Source organism: Manduca sexta, chromosome 16 (assembly GCF_014839805.1).
Source record: "Manduca sexta isolate Smith_Timp_Sample1 chromosome 16, JHU_Msex_v1.0, whole genome shotgun sequence".
In the NCBI taxonomy this organism is placed as follows: domain Eukaryota; kingdom Metazoa; phylum Arthropoda; class Insecta; order Lepidoptera; family Sphingidae; genus Manduca; species Manduca sexta.
The window spans coordinates 8,518,200-8,544,391 of record NC_051130.1 but is presented as its reverse complement, the minus strand read 5'-3'; the positions used below and the strand labels follow the sequence as shown (position 1 = coordinate 8,544,391).

General features: G+C 33.3%; 2 protein-coding genes across 5 annotated transcripts in view; both read right to left on the bottom strand.

Annotated features, from left to right (window-relative positions):
* The window catches only part of LOC115444226 (protein dead ringer), a 128,807-nt gene extending 116,832 nt beyond the window's left edge, over window positions 1-11,975 (bottom strand). For 2 of the 3 annotated variants that reach the window (XM_030169915.2, XM_030169916.2), the window contains exons 1-2: window positions 11,725-11,975; window positions 919-951 (exon numbers count right to left, since the gene is read on the bottom strand). In XM_030169915.2, the coding sequence (XP_030025775.1) occupies window positions 919-951; window positions 11,725-11,772 (81 nt within the window). In that variant the 5' untranslated portion in view covers window positions 11,773-11,975. The remainder of the gene's footprint in view (window positions 1-918; window positions 952-11,724) is intronic. The other variant, XM_030169917.2, reaches the window with a different exon arrangement.
* An 8,329-nt stretch (window positions 11,976-20,304) lies between these two features.
* Window positions 20,305-23,739, bottom strand: LOC115444237 (protein lethal(2)essential for life). Of its 2 annotated transcripts, none has more exons than XM_030169932.2 (3): window positions 23,614-23,739; window positions 21,489-21,719; window positions 20,305-20,829 (listed from the first exon to the last, which is right to left on the bottom strand). In XM_030169932.2, the coding sequence occupies exons 2-3, from the start codon at window positions 21,717-21,719 to the stop codon at window positions 20,479-20,481; spliced, it is 582 nt and encodes a 193-aa protein (XP_030025792.1). In that variant the 5' UTR covers window positions 23,614-23,739; the 3' UTR covers window positions 20,305-20,478. The 2 variants fall into 2 exon arrangements, with proteins under 2 accessions (XP_030025792.1, XP_030025793.1); XM_030169933.2 differs by having other exon boundaries at window positions 23,537-23,682.
* Between the last annotated feature and the right edge of the window lie 2,453 nt (window positions 23,740-26,192).

Genomic DNA, 26,192 nt, shown 5'->3' with positions numbered 1-26,192 from the left:
GATCGTCTACCAAGAGCATCATTGTTCCTACCCAATGACGTTTTCCGAATAAAAACATCTTAATTGCTCCCCCATATCAATATCAAGATGTACAAACACGTACCCTAACCATATCCTTATAAAATACATTAACAATGGCTGCTATTTACTTTTCAAATTATAATCGAAATATCGTAACTCGGCCATCCGCTATCTCACGAATTCCTATTTACATTTAATTTATAAGATGACTAACGCGCATACGTTTATAAGCGGGTACACTCATCGATTACTCATTATCAATAAGATGTATTTTGGATACCACCTGAACAATGATATGAATAATCTCTGTTGATATCATTTCTTAGAATGTGTCGTCACGGCTGGAACACTTTCCATTTGGTATGAAAAATAAACGTTAATTGACGCATAATTCTGAATAATTAACGTTTGCATAGTTTCATTATTTAATACAGCAAAACTGGGGCAGATTACACAACAAAACTAGATTTTGTAACGTAATATACTACTTTCAGGTTATCTCTGTATGATGTCAGTTCAAAACCGTTTCCAAAATGCATTTTATACACTAATATATAAAGTTGAAGAATTTGTTTGTTTGAACGCGCTAATCTCAGGAACTACTAAACTGATTTATTTTTTCAGTCATAAAAATGCTACATTATACTCCGAGAAAATATAAGGCGGGACTTTTAATCCCACAAAACTCCTTTTTACAAAAAATAATTTTAAAAAATGTGCAACGTTAATAGAACGTCTCTATTCTCTAGTGGCCAAGAAACTATGTATTGTGCATAGCTTAGTTGGCAGTATGATAACTGTCGCCTTAGCCTAACCAAAGACGGTATAAAGAAAAAACCCTTGCTATAAGAAAGTGATTCTCTCACCTCTCGCTGACTGGATTTATGTTGAACTTACCATCAGGGTCGGGGTTGCCAGTTTGGTGAGCCACTAAAAAGAAAAAAATATCAAATAAGTTTCAATAGAAACTATTATCTCATTTTTTGTAAATATTTAATAATAAGTATTAATCCATATACTTTTATAATTATTTTTTATTTATATAACTACGGCAATTCAACCAATAGTTCATTTTAAATTATCATTTTTAAGGCGATACCTCAAGGTCCATTTTCATACATTTTGTTTCGGCTTTAATCTGGGTAACTAAACAAGTATTGGCAAGTAAAGAATTTAAATTCACGTCTAGTCAGTGATTAGTTCTCGCAGTTGAAAGAAAAACGTAAAAATAATTAATAATCATGGATATTTCGGCCTTTAAAATTTAATATGACGAAATTTTAAAGCCGAAACAAAATGTATGAAAATGGACCTTGAGGTATCGCCTTAAATAGACGACACCGTGTGCACAATTAAATGGCTGCCTTAAGGTACGATTCGGAACAGAGCGCAGCTGCAGGTTGGAATCATTAACATACCTCCCTAATAATTTCTATGCCTTTTTTGGACAGAAAATAACTAGAATGATCTTAAGTAGTAATAAATGTTTAGGCCAAACATGACATCACATAAGGACTCTAGAATTACATCAGATAACATCAGAACGCGAAACATCAACCTCAGCTACCTTTACGGGGTTTTCACCACGTCTTCTGACGATAAGGGAGCTGAATCATCAACATTAACTACATTTGCATTCTGCAGCGCGGTCATTCGGAATCGACTTGCTGTCAACTTTCTACTTTTTGAAACAACGCGTGACATTTCCCCGTCGGATTTGAATAAAATGTCGTCAGAAGACAGCCGCCTTCTCATTAATGACAATAAAGTACACGACCCATAACGCTCGACATGCAAATTGACCACTTGCGGAACAATTTCTAATGACAGACACTCGAGCGGCGATGCACTTTGTCGTATGTGTTAGGCAGTTATGTGAATTTTTGTTGGCAGTTGTAATCATCGTGCCGGCTTTATAATATGGACCTATACGGCCAATTTTAGTTCTACATTTGAATTGCTCAATCATATAGAAACAATTGAAAATTGGCAACCCAAACAAAAAAAAACGGAACGGTAGTTTATCACAGTTTAGTCCGAATGCAAAAGTACCAACAGTTCAAATATAAATAGACATTTAAGTAATTAAATATAAATCGTCTACTTCCCAAATGTCTCTTACAATTATTATTAAGTCACTAAGTATATTATTTTGTACTTTTTAAATAAACTACACCAAGAGCGGTACTATTAAAACCAATCTTACATTTTAATAGAATCTTAAGTAGAGATGTAAGGTATTGAACTATTTAATAAAGAATACTTAAGCTGTAAATTGAGCACTTGTATTTGAGTTAGCATTGTATAATAAAACTCGACTGTCAAAATCCGTCATATGCTGTGACTTAAGATACTTATCTTTTGAAATGTTTTTTTATATATGTTTGTTAAACAGCGATGACTTAAGATGCTGGCCTTAACTTGACAGCGTCTCAGTTGATATCGCACTTAAGAATTGAATTAAGATGCATCTATTAATACAGCCCATGATATTTTAAGTTTTCATCTGGCAAGTTCAGTTGCATTGTTCACAAACAATTATTTCTGACTGAGGACATCAATCATCACGCTATAATTGGCAACATATCATAAAACTAGTAGAAACCGTTAACCAACATATTTTAATCAACACTATTAATATGAACGCCATATTAACCAATGGGGAAGGTATTGCGGAGTGAATTATTTCTAGTCATGCGGGCGCCCGCGCCCCGCGAACCAACTACCGGAACTACAACGAAACGTACTATCATAAACATTACATTTACAAGGCAATTTTAACTTTATTACAATAACCGTTTGAGTGTATTTTAATTTACTCCAACTAATTTAATAATATGTTATAAATTAATAGTTGATAGAAAAATGCCTTGAGGTATAACGTTCGAGAAACCTTATCGATTTATTTTACAACGCTCGCAATAAATTATGTTGTAAAACATTCCAATCAAATCATAAATAAATGTGTTGATATGATAAAATAAAGTCGTAATTTATTATAACAATGACTATGTTGGAACGAATTTCACTGCAAGTTATATTACAAATAGTAAAATTATTATTTTATTAAAGTTTGTTTCGGTTTTAAATGTAATTGTATAAAGTGGGCTTTCGTTTGACAAAATTGCAAAAAAAATCGGATTGCACTTTTCTATTGTGAACTATTAAATTCTATTAGAATGTCAGTCATAATTAACCCTTTAATAGAAATGTCGGGTCATCCATCATGTATTATGGGACGGTTACTAAAATTATATTTATTTACGTTTGCTATATACTACAATATTTATTATATCTCTGTGTTTAATGTGGACTTTTAAATTCCGATTGCGTTTTTATATTAATTTAATATTATAATTATCCATATAGTTTCATTTTCGCAGTAAAAAAAAATCGCAAAGAATGTATTGAATTTGACTTTAAAAACGATAAAACATCCAAACAAAGAGAAGTGAAAGAAAAATCACTTTACTAGTCAATGTTTAACCCTGCACTCAACTTTTAAAGATTTCTTATAACCCACACGGTGACATTACATTAACGAATAAATCATACAATATCCGATATCTAACAAACGATAACCACTTTGATACTGTACATGGTAGTTCTTATTCAAATTTTTCCATCAAGCATGAAGCGACACAATGCCACGACGTCAATACAAGTGGCTTGGGATGCAGATAACCCGACCGATTGCGCAAGCCTCAATATCATTAGTATCAGAATGAGATGCGAATACTTTTGCCCCCGTTCGCGTAACCATCAGATAGTGTTTATATGTAGATATTATTAATAGAATTATGTACATCCATTGTCACACAATAACATGTGCAAGGGCGTGAGTTACACAGTCGCGTAACGGAAGGATTAATCGTGTTAATTAAATAAACTCTTTTTATTCCACCACCTCTTTTTTTTAGTCCACCAACATCTATCTTTATACATATTATAAAACAAAGTCCCTTTTATGTCTGTCTGTGAACGTATTTCTCAAAATCTACCGAAGGGATTTTTATGAAATTTGGTATGGTGGTAGTGTAAGACCCTGAGAAGTTTATAGGCTACTTTCTATCCCGGGAAAATATTCAGTGGGACTTTTATCCCGGAAAACTCGTTAACACGGGCGAAGTCGCGAGCAAAAGCTGGTAACATTATAAATTATAATACCGAAGATAATATTAATATTATCATCTTTATGAAACCAGTAAAAAACTGAGATTATTGTTATCGATCATTCGCATAAAATAATTTACATAACGTCACACCGGTCATAACTGACAATCACATACATCGAGAATAAAATATTTTGTATATAGTTTGCAAAGATTATTGCTTTCGCTAGAAAAAGTCAATTAAAAAACCTTGCATAGACAAAGAATTAATGAAGTATACATCAAGTATTAAGATAGTATTTTTTACATATTTTTTGTCCTAAACCGATAGTTATTACGCAACAGTGTGACAGAGTCCCGGAGAACCCACGCAACCTTTCCTTTATAAATATTGAATGTCAATATGATTATTTACGACAGATATATTGAATATAAATGAGAGATAAAGGATCAAGTTCGATTTCTGTGTAAAGAAATGTGACAATGGCTCTTTTGTCGAGTCAGCCATTTTATTTGTATGCAAATCACAATCTTTAACAAAGGATTTGTGTCCAATAATCGAAATATTTGAATGTATTGAAAAAATATCGTTTTGATATGTGACTGGTGTTTGTTCTCTCGTTTTTTATTGAATATTGAAAACAAAATACGTATATCACGTGGTATAGTAATTTATGCAAAAAGTGCTGATTATTATGACTATCATATTTTTTTTGTTGCTCGACAAAGTGACGCCACTGCACCTGATAAGTGGAGTGACGTCCAATAGAATATTGACTGTCGAGAGATGATTACCCCTTGGCAATCGACACAATTATGCCGGCCTGTTAGATGTTGAATTATGACAAATAGACCTAAACAAGTGTGCAGTTTACATTTCTTACACAGGCAGGTGGACACACTCCAAAACAAAAATAAAAATACACATCACTCCACGTACACGATTTGCCTACTGTCATTTCCTGCCTGTCACATCAAACATTAAATTATTTTCAACTGGATTCTAGATTAATCATTCTAGACTCTAAGGAGTAATATCTCTGTTATAATTCCTTTTTTCTAAACTATTCTAGAAAATGGATCATTGACCAAATTTATTACTTTTATGTTTTAAATGTACACTAGAAATATAATAGAAACAATAATTTAGTAATAGCTTGACTAGTGAAATAAAAGACCTACTTTAGCTATACGAAATTAGTTAAATATTGCACCACAACATGGCGACTTTTTTATTTTTCTGATCACGTAAACACGTTATTATTAATATGAAATATAACATCGTTGTAAAAATATAATAGAAAATGATATATAAATAATATATTTTTTAATACAGATACAGTTTGGTTTCAAAATATATACTTAGATTTCTGTTTACATTATAAGACAAGTATTGAGATCAAATTCTATTATGAACTATGTAATTTTTTCTAAAATATAAAAAATAATATACTGAACTTAATTGTAAGTACAGGGTAATCCAAATCATTGAGAAACATTACAATCCAAAAATTGAAAGAAATAGGCATAATGCTGACGTCATCTAACAGTTTCTTAAGCAACCGTAAATATTATAGAGCAGGGGCCTTATTCTCTATCCCGCACGTTATTTTGACAGTGTGTAACAAGCACGTAACACAACGCATCATGTTTAGGACTATAGAAATTTGGCTTACAGAATACCATTCCACGCACATTTCTCGAAGATAACATGACACGGCCGCGTTACGCGTTTACACTATCATACAGAATAAGGGCCCTGTACGGTTTCACCAACAAATTGACAGCTTATGTCGCCTTAATAATATACATACATACATATAATATACATACATACATTATACAAGTACCTTTGTACATAATTTCTGTGCCTAATAAATAAAATAAAAGATACACATTACATAGCATCACGCTTTTTCCCTTATCAAGGGTAGGCAGAGATGTTAACCTTCTTACTAACATACTATCCCCAATGGATATGAAACGTGTACGAGCACGTGACCCAGGTAGCTCCCACCTGCCAAAATTTAACACAGCTATCTATTACTCGTTAAAACCCACAGCCATTGACGACCGATTGTGGGTTACGTGTCGTAAAAAATATACACATTGTAACTTCAAAGAGTTTTTAATAATTTTTAAATCCATTTCAGAACTTTGTTGGATTTAAATGTTTATTTAAGTATACATAAGTGTTTTGTGTAAATATTTTGCTATTTTATTAGGTAACGTTTTTATGTTAGGATATTTTTAAGTGATTAATTAATTTAGATCAATTGTTTATGTTTGAAATGTCTTTTCAAATTTAATGTTGGATTATATTAGATTTATTTTTGCCAAATAATATCCTTATTCATCCCTCTCAGTAGCAAAGCAGGCCCGTGCCCAGCAGTGAGACAGTAAATACAGGACTGATATTATTATATTATATATAAATAATATTCAATCAGTAAACTATAATTTGTAATTTAAAATGTCATCTTCATATTGCCGTTATCAACACATCTTGAAACATCAAATTACCCGTCTCTGACATTCAGAATAATATTCTTTAGATAAAGATTCATGACAATATTACCGTTATATTTAAATAAAATATTTAAATATTGGTCATAAAAAAGAACTGAAAACATCACAGAACATTAGCCCAACTATTACACAATATAATAAATTCAAATTCAAAGTTTATTGCCCTCCACAATCATTTTATACAAAAGATGTTACATTTTAATCCACGTGACATAATCATGAACCTTGTAGGGCACGGCAAATTTTCAAGAGAGGGACAAACTATATAACAATGTCATCACTTAAATAAAGTATTTAAGTATAGGTTATAAAAAGGCTAAATGATATGAAAACATCACAGAACATATTTAGCCCCGCTACTACACAATATTATAATAAAGTCATCACCTATAACCCCTACACCGACCCATATCTATTGCCGAATGACACAGGTGACGTGTCAAAGAGCACGCGCCCAGGTACCGGGTACCACCTGTCAAAACTTAAATTACGAGCAAAGAAAGACATGCGAGATCAATATAGAGCATAATATGAGCAAAAAATTTACAATACAGATCAATGTAACAATTGATATTATTTGTGTGAAGTTTAAAACGTGACTTGCATTATATATCGTAAATGTTTAGTCAATAAGTTGTTCATTAAACATAACATCACGCATCTATCCCCGAAGGGGTATGCAGAGGCGCAACTAGGGCACCCACTTTACTATCACCCACATCTTTGTTCATTAAAATCTGAATGTTTATGGAGTTCTTGATCTTATAGTGATTTAAACATGTTTCAGTTATATCTTATTGATTATAGTGGACGAATGAGGTCTTAGTTTAATCGAATGACGAATAAAAGGACAAATTTAACTTATGTATGTTATATAGGGTTATATATAGGGTGTATTAAATTAAAAAGCAACTAGATACAACTGAATATATGGAGAAAGTATGTAGATTTATTGCTAGGTGTGTTAATGCATGCGTTTTGTTTTACGTGACTCATAGGTACAACTACAACAGACATTAAAGAAAAAGATTAACACAAGTCGGTCACATAAAGCAATATCAATTTCAATCAAGATGTAAATACATTCCCATCAAAGCAATGATTCATGTAAGCATCGTTCATTTTGTATTTGGATTTGATTCAAACACGTAAGCCAACTGACATCTCCTAAAATATAACAAACATAATTAAAATTAATATCAAAGTGCCGTAGTGTTGTCAGCGCGAAAAAATAAATCCCGGGACGTGCCAATTATTTCAATTAATGGTGTTGCGCGGTGTCGACAGGAAAGGGAAGTCGTCGGCACATAAGGACCCGAGCTAAGTTTACCGCGATTGTGCACTGAAAGACAGGCAGCTTTGATTAATTAATTTGTGGCCTATTCGCGGAGAGGGGATAATAAATCGTGCGTGCTGGCCTCCCGTGAGATGTCGCCGCAGTCAAGCCGCCGCCGAATAAATGATTGAGAAAGCAAACATTATACGTGTCCAGGACAGAAATAAGCGGCTAATGATGTCTTATACAGGTAAGCGATAATAAAGTCTTCAGATCTCGTCTGCATCGTTAGAACACTTGAGTTTTCCATTAATTTGGTGATTTGCGTGCGCGGTGGATGCTCATAATCAATTTCGTTCTATAGACAGATTTATGGTTATAAACCGAGCAGATTTATGGAAATGAAACGAATCTTATCTCGACTGTAACAGTTAATAGATCATTTTAATTATGTCGTAGCTGCATATGATTTTGATACGAGTAAACCTAGGTTAGTAAGAAAAAAACTCGGTACTATTTGATACATATGGGCTTTAAAGAATTATTATGTCATAGTATCTGACTAGTCATTTCTGCAATTTTCATTTTTCAATGAAAGAGTTTATTATGTTCGTTCTTTTGCTAAACCTATCCAAGAGTAATGTATGCAAAAAAAATAGTTTACAATGAGCATCAACTCTAGATAAATTACTAATCTGCGAAAATATCAAAATATATCCAAAGTAGACTCTATTATCCGTGGGAACTGGGATAGTATGAATACAAATGAATAGCTAAAGGGTGTTAAATGATAACCCCTGTAACATTTAAGTTTCTTTATCCTTATCATTTAAAACTGTGATGTGACATGGCTAATGATAAAAATTGTCATTTGATTTATAATCATAAATAAATTAATATATCGGTTTTCTCGAATGAACTTCTTGTCGAGAATGGAGAATTTCTTGTGACACATATACTTGAATCAAGTAAAAAATGTGACATTACAAAAAAATGACGCCAAACGTAAAATCAATGCGGTTCTTTTTTCAAAATGAATGAAACACAAAAACTGTTCCGCTAAATAAACAATGTGCAGTCAAATTTCCTAGAGTCGGCGCACATGGCGAAGGATCGTCCTTCGTCCTGGCAATAAAATAAACTTGAAACAGTATCGCGAGAGCCGAATTTGTTATTAATAATCATAACGGCGCCATTTTGTTGATGCCGCCCGGAGTCCGGACGCTGGCAACACATGTGCGTAGGCCATCGCCATCTTGATATGCATATTTTTTGCAATAAATATTAACAAAAAATGTACCTGCCTGTTATTCAAATGAATGTGAACATTTAATGCGCAAAACGTTTGATTAATTGAGTGTTCATATTTATTTTAATTTAATTATTAATTCATGTTACAAAATGATATTGATAGTGTGTAAAAAAATATATAAGTTCCACAAAATCTTTTACATAACAAGTATTTAAAACTAATAAAATAATAACCATAATTTAATGAGAACTAAAATTACCTATTTCTCGCGACAGATGAATCATGTTTTGTAAAACAATACCACCAAAAAACTACCTGCTGAGGACAAAGGCTAAACATCGCCAGACCAGACGCCGTTCTTGGGGTCGACTACCAAAACAACTGACAATTGAACGGGACTTTTTTAAACCCCACGTGGTCCATTTGTAAATAGTTTTTCATTTAGCAAATTTTATGCTTCTGTATTTAAGGCCGAGGCTAAAATCGATACGTTGAGACCATTATAACAATGTCCAGATTAGCAATAAGGTTCAGTAAAAACAAGGCGAATTAGTTACGCTAGTGCACTATGCATTGTCATACACGTTCTTATTGTGCACGCGTGTTTATATTGTAATATAATTACCCAGTAATACATGTTTGAGGAAATTATATTGGCTTAATATTGCTCGCAGTTCCGCGCACGTAAAAAACGTTTCGCGTTTTAGAACTCGTGCGCATTTCTATTTCACGGCCGGGTTATTAAACCCACTTACCTTAAGAAATTCACCACTGAAATTCGCTGTTATTAATTCAGTGAATATTTATATGTGGATATAATGTCAGAATGAGCAATGTTTATGATTTCATTGAAAAACCGAGAATATATTAATGAACATGGGTTACTTTTGATTCACACACCCACCCCTTCTATCCCGAAAGGGATAGACAGAGGCGCAACTGTGCACCCACTTTTCCACCGTCTCATGATGTGATAGATTGCGAGCCTATGACCATATCAGGCAATCCATACGGACTGACACTGGATAGGAAATTCCAATATCGAATCCGAGACTTTGGCACTACAGTCGTACTGTAATGCAACCACGCCACCGAGGCAGTTAATTAATTTTAATTCATAATAAATATAATGTAATGAATATACTTAATAATATACAAGAATTGGAAACTATTTTAATCAGAATTCTCACTTATCAATAGATAAGTATTATGTACCTGTCCTATAAGATTCTAACTTAATTTTCTTTTAAAAAACAATGCTTAGATAAATTTTGTGCGATTTTTATGTTTAAAAAATTACTAATATCTCTACCTCTTGATGTTTTATTACAAAATGTGACACAATACGTTATACATGTATTAAATATAGTATTATAAAACTGAGTATCTAGTCCCAGTTTAGTGATAGATTTTTATTAATAAAACTGAGTATCTAGTTCAAAGTGTTTTGGTAATTTTTTATTGTAGGCAAAAAAATATTTATAATTCAACACCTATTTATTTAAAATTGATTATGTCTCAATAAGACTTATTTTAATAACATAGTTAATCAGCACGAGGAAACATCGAATTAACTTATATCTATAAAGTATAGTGACAAAATATGGATACAAATAAAGACATAATTTTTGACAAAATAAGAAATAAAGCAATAAAGTGTAATAATTATAACATTTAGATAAACCCACGTTAAAAGAAAACTCGTGGCCATATAGCGAGTATATATTTGATTCGTAAGTCATAAAACATATGGGTTTTTTTATCAAACGCCGGTAGTTAACCACTTAATCTACCCGCACAAAACGCAGTTCAAATTGGATGCTTGAGTGCCTTCAAAACAACTTTAATCCGTAATGTTTTAATGAAACTAATATCATTTTCTTTATTAAGAATATTTATATCTGTAAAAAAATAGAAGTGACGTCATATATCAACTGTAGGTATATGCTAGGTTATTTTTGACGTTTGATAAAAATAAACCAATTTGATAAATTACCATTATCAATTTCAATATTATCGGTATCAAATTAATCACCATGTTGTCATAACAACGGAAGGCCAACAACTGACAACTGACAAGCGTCAGCCGCGACAACCATAAACTCATAAAAAACCAACCCGAATGCCCAACCGACACACAATTTGTCACCGGATAACATATCAAAACTTACTTATCACTTCACATACAATCGCAAATATGGCTGACGTTTATTATTTGTCATTTAATTGATTGTACTGAGTCACCTTGGACACTGTCTGACTGTTGAATGAATAGTATTTAAAAAACAATTGGATGCAAATAAGCATCCCAATTATAAGCTTTAACTTTTCATTACAAAACTTAAATTGTTTTGCACACATGAACTAGTTAATTTTGTGATTATCATATAATGAATAGTTAGGTTAGGTCACGCTGCGAAAACGGCAACGCAATAAGGCCTAAATCAATTTGCAAAGACGTTTAGTAGTAATGATGACATTTATACAAGTAAAATGTCATATCAATGTGGGTAACATATTTACAAAAAACTCACCACAGGACTGTCGTCGCCAAGGTCCGAGTCACGGTCGGCGTCGGCCATGGCGTACGCCGGCACCGGCTCACGATTCTTCACCCGAATCTTGGCGGTTTTGGGGCACGAGGGAATGAACAGGCACCGAGGCGCGCGCAAGCCTCACACACACGCGTCGGACATGCAACGAGACGGGACGAGACGAGACGACACCCGGCGCGACGGACGAGCGGCTGCGATGCTCGCACGGTATGGTATGGCAAGCGGCGGCGGCTCGCGCCCCTCTCTGTGAGGCCCCGCCTTAAGGCGTCCGAGCGGCGGCGAATCATACGGCCCGATATCAAACTGATATTTCTGTTATACGCTCCGCCCGCTGCGCTTATATTGTTTTTATTCGAGCTATAAAATAATCGCTCGGCTTCGATCGCGCGTGATTAATAGCGATAGTGACTTGATGTTAGCGTTTGAGTTTCGTTTGTTCGTTAATGAGTGAGATGATTGTGAAAGGCTTCGATCGCGAGCCTCGATGAATGAGGTGTCGTTTCGAGGAAAAACTTATTAAAATAAATATTTGTTATTTTTAATGCACGTTTAAAGTTTATGCAATTTTCGACTTTATACCAACTTCAATTAAAATTATTGTAATAGTATGAGATAATTAACTTTATCCATGAAGCCAGTTGATCAAACGCGTTGAACTCTTTATTAGGTATAACGAGTCGATAAAACACACGACTATCATAGCATGGGTGCGTTGACTCACACAATTCCACTTTAGTTCTAAAATTTTGATATACCGTAGAATAATCATACTGCCCTTTCATTTTATTAAGCTAATTATTATTGCTTATCAATAGTGTATCTATATTTTAAAATATTACCTGCCGATTTCGAGATAAGGGTAAATTGATTTCTAAATATCAGAGTTTAATTATAAAAAACGATTTAATTAGAAAGATTAATAATCAAAACACAAAATTAAGTTCAAGTTTAAAAGCAAAACTTCGAACAAAGAACAAAGGATAATTAACAAATAAAGGTAAAAAGTAATTGTAACCGTCATCGTTATATTTTCCAGTTGGATAACTAATAAGTTCTATAAATAAAAGGAAAATGTGAGCCATGAACCCGCATGTGGCTGTATTAACTTCCTACCTCATAATTTATTTAAATTATTCCACTTTGTTATTGATACTAATGTGGAAAATAAATATTTTCCTGAATTACCACAGTTGGAATAATTATCTTATTCTAGGGCGTTATACCCACATATCTTATAAAAAAATCGATTAATATAACAAAATTTTATGACAATTTGTAATATGTCTGATAAATAGATGTAACAGTAATTAATTCCCCAATTTTAATCGTCACTTTACGTAAAATGGAAATTCTTTCTTCAGTTTCATTCCCTATATTGTTAAAATCATTATTTAAAGGAATTGCCCAATATTGAAGAGTATTTAGTTATAAATTAATCATTTAGGACATTAAATAGATACATATTTGTTCATATTTCAAAACAACACAAAACTCTATACTATTGTTTATAATAGCATCAGTAATCCTTATTGTTTTTCCAAAAATGATTTCTATAAGAAAATGATTATTTGGTAATCTTAAAAAATTTGATGCACTATAACTCCATCCAATGAAATCTTCTAACATCTGAGTGTGAAATGAAGCTGTAAGAGCCTCAGTAGAGTCGTCAATTACCTAATTAATAAAATACATCTTACAAATTAAAAGAAAAACAATGTTCTACGATTTTTAATTGGTATTAAGAACAAAAGTTTTTCATGAAAAATGTTCTTAAAGAGATTTTGTAAGTCGTTTGCAATGCAATCCTTTACGATTTTCGTAATATGGTTATTTTATTTTTGGGAATACAAAACTGAGTACCATTAAAATATAATAGGATTGACCAAATTCTACACCTTATTAATTTGTAATAAATCAACAATTTATTGACATTGAATCGTTAAAAATAAATAAATACTTTTTCAATGTTACTTTTACTTTAACATTGCAAAAGACAAAAACAAAGGAAGGCTCACCACATGTAGCTAGATGTCCATAGGTATCAGCAATACAGAAGTACAGATAAGTCACTGATATAAGCAAATATATAACATACTCAACTTCTTGATGAACACACGTTCTGATTACTTTAATGATGGTAAATTATCACTATTACCCTCAAAAATTGTTATAGGTATTATTGGTAGGTCCCAAGCCGCTTTAACCTTGTTTAAAAAAACACATATACCATAGAAATAACATAGAGGAGTTCAATATCACAATCCTCAAAAACTTTAGAGAAAGTTCCCCAGAAATCTGTTTATAATGTACAGATGCTAGAATTGAAATGATTCAATTATAAAAAGAAGACGACATTAAATCATATCTCAATGTCTACTAAAGAAACAGACGAAAAAACACAAGATCCAATCCTCATACGCTTAAGAGCTCCAAACTACATATCCGTGAGATTGACATGGAGTACTTAATCTAAGTGGAAGCACTCAAATGCCAGCATCTGTCTAGGTGCAACCACTGTTGTGTTTTGGTTTAAGGAAAATATCTATTTGCTTTATTAAATTTTATGAGATATATGGACCTAATTAATACATGGTAATTTCAAATTTATTTTTTTCAATAATATCTTGAATTGAAATTGAACTCAATATCGCTCTGAAGTGCGGTGTCAGTCGAGACGTTATCTTCGGCTTAGTATTGTCGATATTTAATAGATATTAACAACATTTCAAATGATGTCTGAAATCATAGTATAGGACGAATTTTGACAACTGAGTATTATTTATTAAACTGCGCTGATTCAACTGACTACAGGCGCTTAAATAACAGCTCAAGTAATATTTAGTAAATAGTTCAATACCGTTAATGTCTACTTAATATCATGTTTTTTTTATACGTACAAGGAAAGTGACTTCACTGCACCGGATGGTAAATGGAGCGGAGTCCAATAGAATGTCGACTGACGACAGATGATTACCCCTCGGCAGTCGACACAATTATGCCGGCCTGTTGGAACCAGATTTTCACAGGTTAGTCCCGGAACGCGACACATTTACGTGGGCCACTATAGCGGGTTTTAACACCTTGCACACTTACTTGTGTGTGGTCGCTATCCGGGCGGATATAAAATATATCCTACTAGTAACAAATATGAAATGGATTTATTAATATGGCTCATAACATGTAATGATTCAAGATGTCGAGCGCAAATCAGCATCCCGCGAGCTTCGTAATTCAATATTTTGGGAGGTGTTAACTATTTAAGGACATACCATCCAAAAGACGGTTCCTCATCTCGTCATGGACTTTAAAACAAAACTCAAAAATTCTAAATCGATTTCTTTCTGTACGAGATGGGCGAAGTTTAATCAAACACAACATACAAACACAATAGACCGTGCAATTAGTAAGTAGGTACTCATAGGTTCAGACAGCAACAATTAATACGGCCGGCAGATCAATCGCTTGTCGAACAGTGCAGGCGCTTCGGTGTGTGCCGCACTTATTGCAAACCTGGCTTTAAAGGTAACTACTCGACAAAATATTATTCAATGGATTACAAATAAAAAAATGGTTTACTATTGGTTTTAGTATTCTTAAGACGCAATGTGAGGTTGACGATTCAACAAAAAGAAGTATTGTTAAAAATATTCTAGGCTCAATTTTATATTACAAACAAAAAAAAATATTGGACACTAGATTCTGTCTTCGTTTTTAGAAGATGCTTCGACAAGTTAAATCAATGATATAAGAAGAACGCGTAATTCACTAACTGAAACAATTCTCAATTATGTCGTTGTCGCCATAAAATGCTTTCCCCTGTATACCATGTTAAGATATCAGATAATAGTTTTATTTCGATGACTCAGATTTTTCTTTTATTTTTATAATATTATATAATATCAGCCCTGGATTGTATACTGTGCCACTGTTGGGCACGGACCTTTTCAACTACTGAGAGAGATTAGGCCTTAGTCCACCACGCGGGCCTAGTGCCGATTGTTAGACTTCACACACCTTCAAATTTCTATAGAGAACTTCTCAGGTATGCAGGTTTCCTCACGATGTTATCCTTCACCGTTAAAGCAAATGACAATTCACAAAGAATACATACATAATTTTAGAAAATCAGAGGTGTGTACCCTTGGGATTTGAACCTGCGGACATTCGACTCGGCAGTCCGTTCCACACCCAACTAGGCTATCGCCGCTCTTATTATCAAATACTTTATAATTTTACGTAAGAACATTAAATAAAATCCATCATCACTAAGTCTCAAAATATATCACAGTCTTTCTTCATTAAAACACCAGCCTCCAAACTCTTACACCTCGCGCCACGTCTTCCATAATCGCTCCGGGCTGATTGATGAACCCTCCCTCTCCACTCCACGTCGCACCCTCCCCCTTCCCCGGCGGAGTGGACTCCGTTTAGAGCGGAGTGATCCATGACTACGGGATCCATTACACAGGCCACGTACCAATGTCGGCTAAACTCTATTTTATTTTACACATTAGTCGGACGAATGCGAAATTGTTTGCAGATACGGCTCTTTGTAATGTAATGTGTTTAATATGCATAATTACTATCGCATTTTTTGAGTTTATTGGACTCATTTCTTTAGTATGACTAACGAATACAGTTATGGACCTTAACTGCATAAGGGAGGCCTATATTCGTCAGTGGACTTGCAGACTGAAGAGAAGATGGACCTTAACTGCGTAAAATTTGTAACTAGGTTTATTTTTAAAAATTAAATAGCCTCTTCGGTCGGCCCCTCATTACTGAGGATCGTGATCCCGTCCAAGGTCATTCAGTAATCTCCTCCACGAGGCGCGATATTCGGCTTGGTGCACCGCTACGCTCATTGGCATATTTAGGCATTTGGCGACCTGGTCCGACCAGCGCTTCGGATTATGCCCTCTTGGTCCCTTGCCTTCGAGCTAAATTAGGTACACACAAATGATGAAATCTTTGTATAAATTGCTTGGTCTATAAACCACGAGGTTAAGCGGACAATAAAATTTTGGAAGTTCTAAAATAAAATATGTTTGTGTAATTCCAATTAGGAATTTGTGGTCAATATTATGGCGTTTCGTCCCTTTCGTAGATAAATACGTCAACATATACCTACGTATGTATATAACTTGCTAAGTATATAAATATGCTTGTCCTATTAGCACAATATGTTGAAATCTTAGACACAAATTGACGAGTATTCGTACAAGTCGCATTTCGAAATCAACTAATTGTTTTATACAAACTTGCTGGATGGTCGGCGTACTTGTGTGTTAAAATCTAGTTATCTATGTTCACAATTATATACGAGGATGGAGACCAAAAATGCTTTATAATTATGTAATAAAATCAATATGCACAGCGCCCATTGTTGCATAATCTATATTAGGGAGCGGCAGTCTCCGCATAAGTAAGCGAATGTAAGGTTTTCGATGCTATTTTTCTGTTAATTAACTATCAAGTTAATGTAAATTTTAACAATATATTTCGATATTAACATTGGTATTTACGCAAGATGTTCTACGTAAAGACTTTGTAGTCTTCGATTATGTAATCCAAAAATATTAACTTTAGTCCCAATAATCAGATATCTTCTTTTTTTTATTGCTTTGAATGACGAGACGAGCTTGCCATTCGCCTGATGGTAAGCGATACCTACTAGTTTTCAATATTATTCTGTTTATGGTCACTTGTTTGTTTTGAGCAGGATACCAGCTTTACAAAGTTGCTAGGTAATAGATAAAAATATTCACCGTAATTAAAATAGTCCATAAATACTATTAATAGCAAATGACTGTAAAAATAATACATATTTACACAAAACGCGTTCGCGAGTAGGCAGTGCCTCTTTCCATGTTATGAATTAAATATTTATGAAGGATATATCATTGCCTATATAATATTATGATTATATTAATGGTGTAAGTGTAGTTCACTAAACATTCCTAATGAAGTAAGCTATACGGAGCCTGTGGGTTGCACATTGCACATACACCATTAAAACGTTATAAAATAAAAACCTGCATATCACGAAGTTATATTGGTAGTAGGAATTTATTCAATACACTATATTAAATAAAACGTACACATTACTATGATACTCTTTCTTATATAAATTCATTTACAGTCATTTGCGTTCCTCATAATATATTCTTAATATCCAGAGAGTTAATACTTATTCATCCCGAGAGTTTATACTTATTCATCCCGAGAGTTTATACTTAATATCCAGTAATTTTTCTTTTTTTCCTTTGGGATGTGCACACAGCATCACTTTTTTTAGAGCTTATAATAAAAAAACAAACTCTAGATTGCAGAGTCTATAATGTAATAGTGGGCAACGTAATGGTTGTTCATAAACATATGAGTAAACTCAATATCTACAATAAGATATTTAATTAATATTATTCTTCTTTACACTTACATAAATGATCTATACTCTTAAAACTTTCATATAAAAATTATTAATTTTGATTTTTTGTATCAAAAACCCCTTTTTAAATTACTTAAGGAACTTGATTGTAACTTCACGACTATGCCGCTCTATTGGTCCGCTGTTACAGGTTTTCGCGATTAAATTTTTTAATAAAACGCTAGTCCCTTGACAAAAAAAATATTTATTATACCCACATTGAAACAAAGTATGAGGTCTACTCCGCACACGCTTTAACAAAACGCTTTTAGCGACCCGTTTCATATTCATTCACTTATCTATTTTAAACATTTGATATGAATAAAAGTAATAGGTTTAAAATTATTGTACTAAGGCAAATTATAGAAATTTTGTATGGATGACATTTTACGAGTTATTATTCAGGGTTGCTCGTAGCACAAAATCTTAATATTTATTAGATATGGTTGGCAATAATAGGAGGTAGAGACTATGGCTAAGAAACAAGAAGGTTTATTGGAAATTGTATCTCACGAGTACTACAACCTAACCTACAATACAATAGGTTTTTTAGGTTTAAGAATCATTTATTTCTCATAAGATTATAAATTAATCACTTACTGAGAAAACTACTTACATACATATCTGCCACCTAAAGTATCCTTTATAATGATTGCGCCTTCCTAACATTTTTGTTCTTAATGACCTATTTCATAGTGGTAGAGTGCGCTATCATGATTCCTGTAACATTGATTTTATTGGGCATAGAGTTCTCATTTACTATAATATTCTTAATTTAATAACAAATAAAAACGACCCTTTCGGAAAATAAAATAAAAGCTACTTTCGCTATATTTATTTAATATAAATTGTTATTGATTAAAAACGAAAAATGTTGTACAATAATTGTGCTTATAATCTTTTGCCAAATATTTCTAACATGTACCATTTTTAAATTCTATCTCGTCGTTTTGTAATAAATATCTAGAAGATTACTACGACAAAGTAATTACGTGTATTTTTTGCATCTGTTATACCTACATGTAATGAAAATACTTAAGAAAATTTCTTGCACAGCAACCAAAGATTAATTGGGAACCAAAAGAATATTAAATAATGACAGTGCCAGCCCTCCTCGCCGCAGTACACATTTTACATTAACTAGTGAAGGAGTTATTCGTTATTTGCAGTTTGCCGGTGTGCGTAGCGCTCGCTCATTGCTTTCTGCGGCGTTTTACATTCGCTAAACATTAATGTTAGTTCGCGGTTTGTACGGCGGAGCTTTAAGTGTTTCTTAGTAATCTGTTGTCCTTTAAATGTGCGAATAAACATGCGCGTACGCCTCGCGGCCCTTTCAAATAACTCACACAATTGATTCTCTCGCCAATAAATCGAGGTCTGTGGTAGCCTATTGTGAGGTTTGGCTAATGCGATCTGGTGATACAACACACGATTTGGTTTACTTTGTCTAAATACTAGCATATGTTGAATATGTCTTAGGATTAATTAAAAATTTAATTATAATAGTAGAGCCGCATGATTACGCTACGGTAGTGCCATCTGTGTCATAGATATTGAAACAACATAATCAGTTCCTGGGAAGATGTAGAGATGGCGCTAAAATGATATAGCTTTCAAAACATAAACACCAAAATGATAATAAAACATCTATTTCGAATAATATATCTAAGAATCTTCTGCACGAAATTCTTAGAGGTAAAATTCTGAGCAAATATTGCGTAAAATGGGATTGAACCCTATATATGATCATACTGATGGAAGAGACTAGTATTCCAGGTCCACATCAGAAACAAAGTAGTTGGAACACCTAAGGATATTGACATCCACCTATCAGGTATCTTTATTGGCCTCTATTTTTTATATTTTCCACCAAAAAGAAAACAAAACACCTCCGACCTTGGTCATAATCCCATGAACCGTTATTATTAGACTATTGATTCATGATTTCTATCTGTTTTTTTTTTATAATTAGTTAAAGGTACAAGAAAAATATTAGTAAATTTATTCATTATGAATTTTAATTTTATGAATCACATTCGCAAATTCATTCGTATAAAATTAAACGTAATAAAATAAAGTTTATATTTTATATTCACGATTTCATGATAAAGAATCAAAATAAAACCTTCCAATGAATTAGTATATCATTTATTAATTTATAAATAATGATGTTTTGCATTCCTCTTTATAAAACCTAATTCGTTCATTTCGAATCGTTGCTCGTCGTTGGCCAACGACGGGCTTAAATAAATGCTATTTATGTTTCGATCGTTGTGCATTGCACGAGGCTGTGACCTCAGGATAGTTTAGGGGGAAGTGACGATAGGCACCGTCTGTTCGCGGGGCTGCTCCGAGCTGGGCTTGGCAGGCTCAGCTTGCTTCGCAGGTCCTGTCTTCGTGATGGGAACGATCCTTTCTCCAGCATTGGGCGGGGCACGTTTCGGAGCTGTGATTGTGAGGACTCCGTCTGAGGAGAGAGTGCTGACGAGGTCCGCAATCTCGTAGCCTGAAGGCAGGATGTATCTGCGCGTGAACTGGCGCGAGATGAAGCCGTGCTCGTCTGGTTTCTCCTCGTGCTTGCCTTCGACGAGGACGCTGTTGTTTGACGCCTTCACTGTGATCTCCTCTGGAGCAAATTGCTGTACGTCTAGGATGACCTGGAATGTTCGATAGGTAGGTTATATGGACTGTAAATATATATTCTGTATAAATGAGATAAATGGCTGGAGAGATTTGAATAGTCTGAAATCTGAAATCCTTAGATACTTGGATATGAGAAATTATTTGACTAGGCAGTTACTGAGGTTTATAAGAAGTTTTAACACATAAACATCATTATCGCTATAATTTTATTTACTTATTTAAGTATTTAGAAGTCTCGGATAATCTGAGAAATTGTAAATACTGAACTCTATTGCTTACTAGAATGAGATCATTCCTTTATTAGCGTGACTAAACATAGATTAACCCGTTGGCAAGAATCTTTGTCGGTAGCCTTAGAACTAATTTACGATTTCACGGTTCATGTGGCACATGGACGATAATATAATTTACAACGCGTAGTTACAGCTCCAGCGAGTAACTATAGTTACATCATGTTACTCTATCAATGTCCATAGGTTCAAAATGCAAAGAACAATATTATAAAGGCAATTCATTATTCATTTCAGATATCCTACATTTGGGATAAGCCTCACCAAAACTCTTAAATGAATAGCGATCCTCCACTATTACGAACTAATTACTGCTAAGTATATAAAGATCGTGCCATGTCAACTCCAAAATTATCTACTACAAAATAGAACTTAAAACTTACTTCAAATTTCTCCTTAGTCAGGTTGATGGTGGAAGCGGACTCTTGGCGCGCGAGGGTGGTCCTCCACGGCCTGAAGTATGAATTCCTGAAGAGTGAAGTGGAAGGGAAGGAGGATAGGGAGGACAGCAGTTCGTCTCTCTTCAGCCCCATGCCGAAGTGCTGGTCCAGGAGGCGCGAGGGGCGCTCCCACTCGTCCCACCAGTCACGGAACATCATTGGTACTATCGACATCTGGAATGGCATGTTTATTTATTAGATTATAATATGTTGATCGTTAGTGTTCGATAAACAGATAATTCTAGTTAAAACTAATTAACTTTAAATATCGATGAAAGTAAACAGTGCGCACAATTGTAGAGCACACATTAATCCAGAAATGCACTTCGTGCTCTATATCTTGTGCATTTTGAAATTGTTACAAAAAAACACTGGCTGGTGAGCCAAAACTTTCAAAAAAATTATTTACCCGCGAAGTCTATGGTAAAATAGGCTGTATGGCTAAGAGCCTTTGCCTTCTCCTTAAGGAGTAAATCAAACCAAAAAAAAAAAAAAAGTCTATGGTAATATCATCAACAAAACAAACATCAGTAGAAAGAACAATATTCCACAAATATTAACATATACCAAATAAAAATTGGCCACACCTAAATCAATCCAATAACGTTAATTTGCTATAAGAATGTACATTGAAATGTGCATCATCGCACTGGATATTTTAATGCAGACACTAGTGCCAAACACGCGGACAGACATAAAACCGCGCATATTCCATAAATCAACAGCATCGTCTCCCATTCACCGAGACCAGATAAACAGTGGATATTTTTGAGGAGTTTATTCTCGGCGCTTACTGATTTTCCAATAATAGCGCCACGCAAATCAACGTTTTGTGATTGAGATCGGATGTCAGATAATATTTTTAATGGAAATATTATTTGTATAATCCATGACAATGGAATGAAGTCGCAATAATATTGATTAAAAAATACAAGCTATAGATTTTTAAGTCCCTAACAAAAACTTAAATATTTATAAACAATTGATAAATTAACTATAACAAAGTAATTTAAAAACTAAATGAACTACAACATTTTTGAAAGTATAGCGATCTTAAAAAACTTAAACATAATACTCGCGGCATTTATAAATATAGGTACTACGACGTAACTACAGAAAATTGCAACCAAAAAAACAATATTATATTCTGGGTTTTCGAATATGGACTCGCAAATAATTTACGATACCTAAAATAACCAGAAAATTATTATCAAAATTTCCATATACATTCTTATTACTTTTATAAAACCGATGTTATACTTAAATAACCTTTATTTAATAAGTAGACTGATTAATTTCTTGTATGTAATAACATTGTTTGTATAAAGCTATTTGTATTGGTCGCACAGATTTAATGAACGCAGTATCTGAAATCCCAAATATTGTTCTGGAACGTTTCCACGAGTGATTCACCTGTGAACTATTTAGATGTGATGCAACTGACTGAACTAAATTTCTTGCTATGAATACTATGTAGGTTTTTGTTATTTTGTTTTTCGTTATTTAATTTGGTCGTAAATTTTATATTGTCAAACGCTGCTCTATGTATTTATCAGATTAGAATGATGATGCCGAAGACTTGTGAAATACTGTCTTATAAATAGTTCTTATATATAATTATTTTAGTTTACGGGAAGTCAAATATCAAAATCTTGAATATTTAAAGAAGAGCTTGCGAATGTCACAACACATGCAGAAAAATATTGAACAATGTTACGTTATTTAATTTAATTTAGTAATAAGTATTTTCATAAAATTAAACGTATAAATTTGTTTGGATCATTTAAGTCCAAATAAAAATTAGATAACCAAAAATCGCGGTCTATTTTATCGATAAGACTCCAACGATGCGACAAAACTAAAGAGATCCACAAACTTTAATACAACTCGCTATAACGCGTAACTTGTTTAATAACAAAATTAAAATTATTAAAAAAATAACACTAAACACTGAATCTTTGACACCACACAAACACTAATTAAAAACATACGTTTTCCGAGCAGCAAGCTTCGCTATAGACCACTATGCACTATTAAAAGTTGATGTACGATGTCCAGCACTACGCACCTTGTATTGGATTTTGTTCGTTGCAGGCGCGCGCTGCTGTTGTTTGCTCGTGTCAGTCGTTCGACTACTGGCTGTCGGTTCGTCCAAGTGTTTTAAATAGAATTTTCAGCAGCCCACACCGATGTGATTCATCGGAAACACACCTTGAACTTGCAGGCCGTAGAGTGACAATTCATTGTCCGTTCCTGGGACTGGGAACTATAATCTAGATTTCAATAGAAAGCAGATCCGGTTTTTGGGAGTTATTTAAAATATCCAAATTGTTTAGACTCACATGTTATAAGTCTTAATGGCATGAAGAAAATATTGCATAAATATAAATGTAGTTAACTGATGTAAATGCGTTTATAATACCCCGGGCAGAGCGAGGCAATCTATTACCCCGCAGTTAGATTTTCTACAACCTACATAACATCTCCACATTAGCAGATGTTTTCACTTCAATTCAATCTTCATAAGCGTTTTTAATCATACTTCATATACCTGTCCACATGCAGCGGACGATAATACAATTATGAAACGAAGAAACGCTAATTCGAACCCCGTATTTAGACTTATATTTGTGTCATCCGCAAACACTTCTTCAACTGTTAGGTATTGTAATGCAGGTCCAAAAGATAAGAAAACGAGAAGCTTTTTAATAATAAAAACAAATCCACGAAACCTATGACACATGGCTTGTATTAGCAAAGTCAGCACTGTGTGTGAGACTGTAAAGTGAATCTATGTAAAAAAATATTATTATTATTATTATTGGATTACTGTAGTGCTGTCTGGTCACCATTATATAAAATACACATTAATAGAATAGAGAAAGTTCAAAAAAAACTACTCTACCATTTGTCATACAGATTTAGACCACCTGCCCATATTAAATCTTATAAAGAAAAGCTTATACATTTTAATTTACAGTCTCTAAGTGATAGAAGAGATTTTTTGAATTTACTCTTCCTACATAAGATTATGAATGGTGTAATAGATGCCCCTTATTTACTTAACAAGTTTTTATTAATGGCACCAAATAGACCGCCTCGAAAACCTGGACCCTTATTTCATGTTCGGTTCAATAGAACTAATAAAGGGAAGCAAGCTCCTGTTCCTCGCCTGTCTATTCTGTACAACCAAACAGTTGGTTTCCGTAATGACGTCGATATTTTTGGTGATAAATTATTACAATTTAGACGTAAATTATTGAGTAACGCTGAATGTTAACTATGTATGTTTTGTTTTTTCTCTTTTGTTATAAATAGTATATAAGATTTTACGTATTTTTATTGCAGTTGTACTAAACATTATTAGAGTAATTATTGTTTAAGGTTGAAAATATATATTGTGGCTCATGCTGTGACTGCTTGTAACTAGAGTTACAATTACATAAGAGACTGTTACTATATACATGTGTGGATTTAAATTGAATTGTAAACTTCGTTAGCAGTCCGTTAATAATAAATAAATAAATATTAATGTTATAAAATGCGGTTATAAAATACTTACTATTTACTAAAAAAGGATATATTACCGCAATATCTATAAGAATACATAAAGCTGATGACCTTGTTTAAATGCCCTAATCTCAGGAATTACGAAACCGATTTTGAAATATTTTTCATAAATAAAAAGCTACATTACTACTAAGTTCTACTATTGAGCTCGGGAAACATATTTATCCATATAACCTTTTTCACGCGGGCGGAGCCACATTTAAACCTAGTTGGATATAATGTACCAGATATAATGGTAATATCCCTATCCTGCCGTATTATATAAAGCAAATGCTGTCAGCTGAATATGTGTGCATTTAAATTTTGGACGGATGTACTAATCTCCCTCTACTCTAGATATAGAAATTGTAACATAAAAAAAATTAAAGTATTCGAAATAATATCCCCGATACGTCATCCAAAATCATGGTCACAATAGCAATGATTACACTAAAAACTGAAATAACTGAACGATTTATTCATTCTAGATTCGTAGGTGCCCTTCGAGAACTTACCATATTTCACCTTGAAGTGGGTGTGATGCTAAGGCATTGTATTCAAAGAAATTTTTCGCATACGTCATTACTACGTTTACGTAGATTATAAAAATAATTTATTCATCACAGAACAGTGCAAGATAAAAATAAAATTCTAATTTTGTTATCGTGACAATAAAATGTATGTGGGTAGAGAAACTGTTTATTTTCTTTGGAATTACTTACTTGTCTGTATTTTTAGTGAATGATTTTAAAGTTGTTTACGTGTTTTCTAAATAAAAGCTTAATAAATCACACTAATCATTTTGTTTATATGTTTGTTATTTTTTAATAGAAAAGAGATTATTTCAATACCTCGAAATTACAAATTGACCAAAGTGCACATAGCCTCGTTGATAATGAAAAGGACGTCTATATTAAAAGCCTTGGTCAATAACGACGACTAGAAGACTCAGGCATTAAGTCCGCCTGTATACATTTACTGTATATAAAGTTGAAATAAATAAATAAATAAATAAATAAATAAATAGAAGACTGAAGGGTTATAAACAGCGATGAAGATTAATACTTTAAGAGGAAGTGATCCTAAATCTTCCCTCTT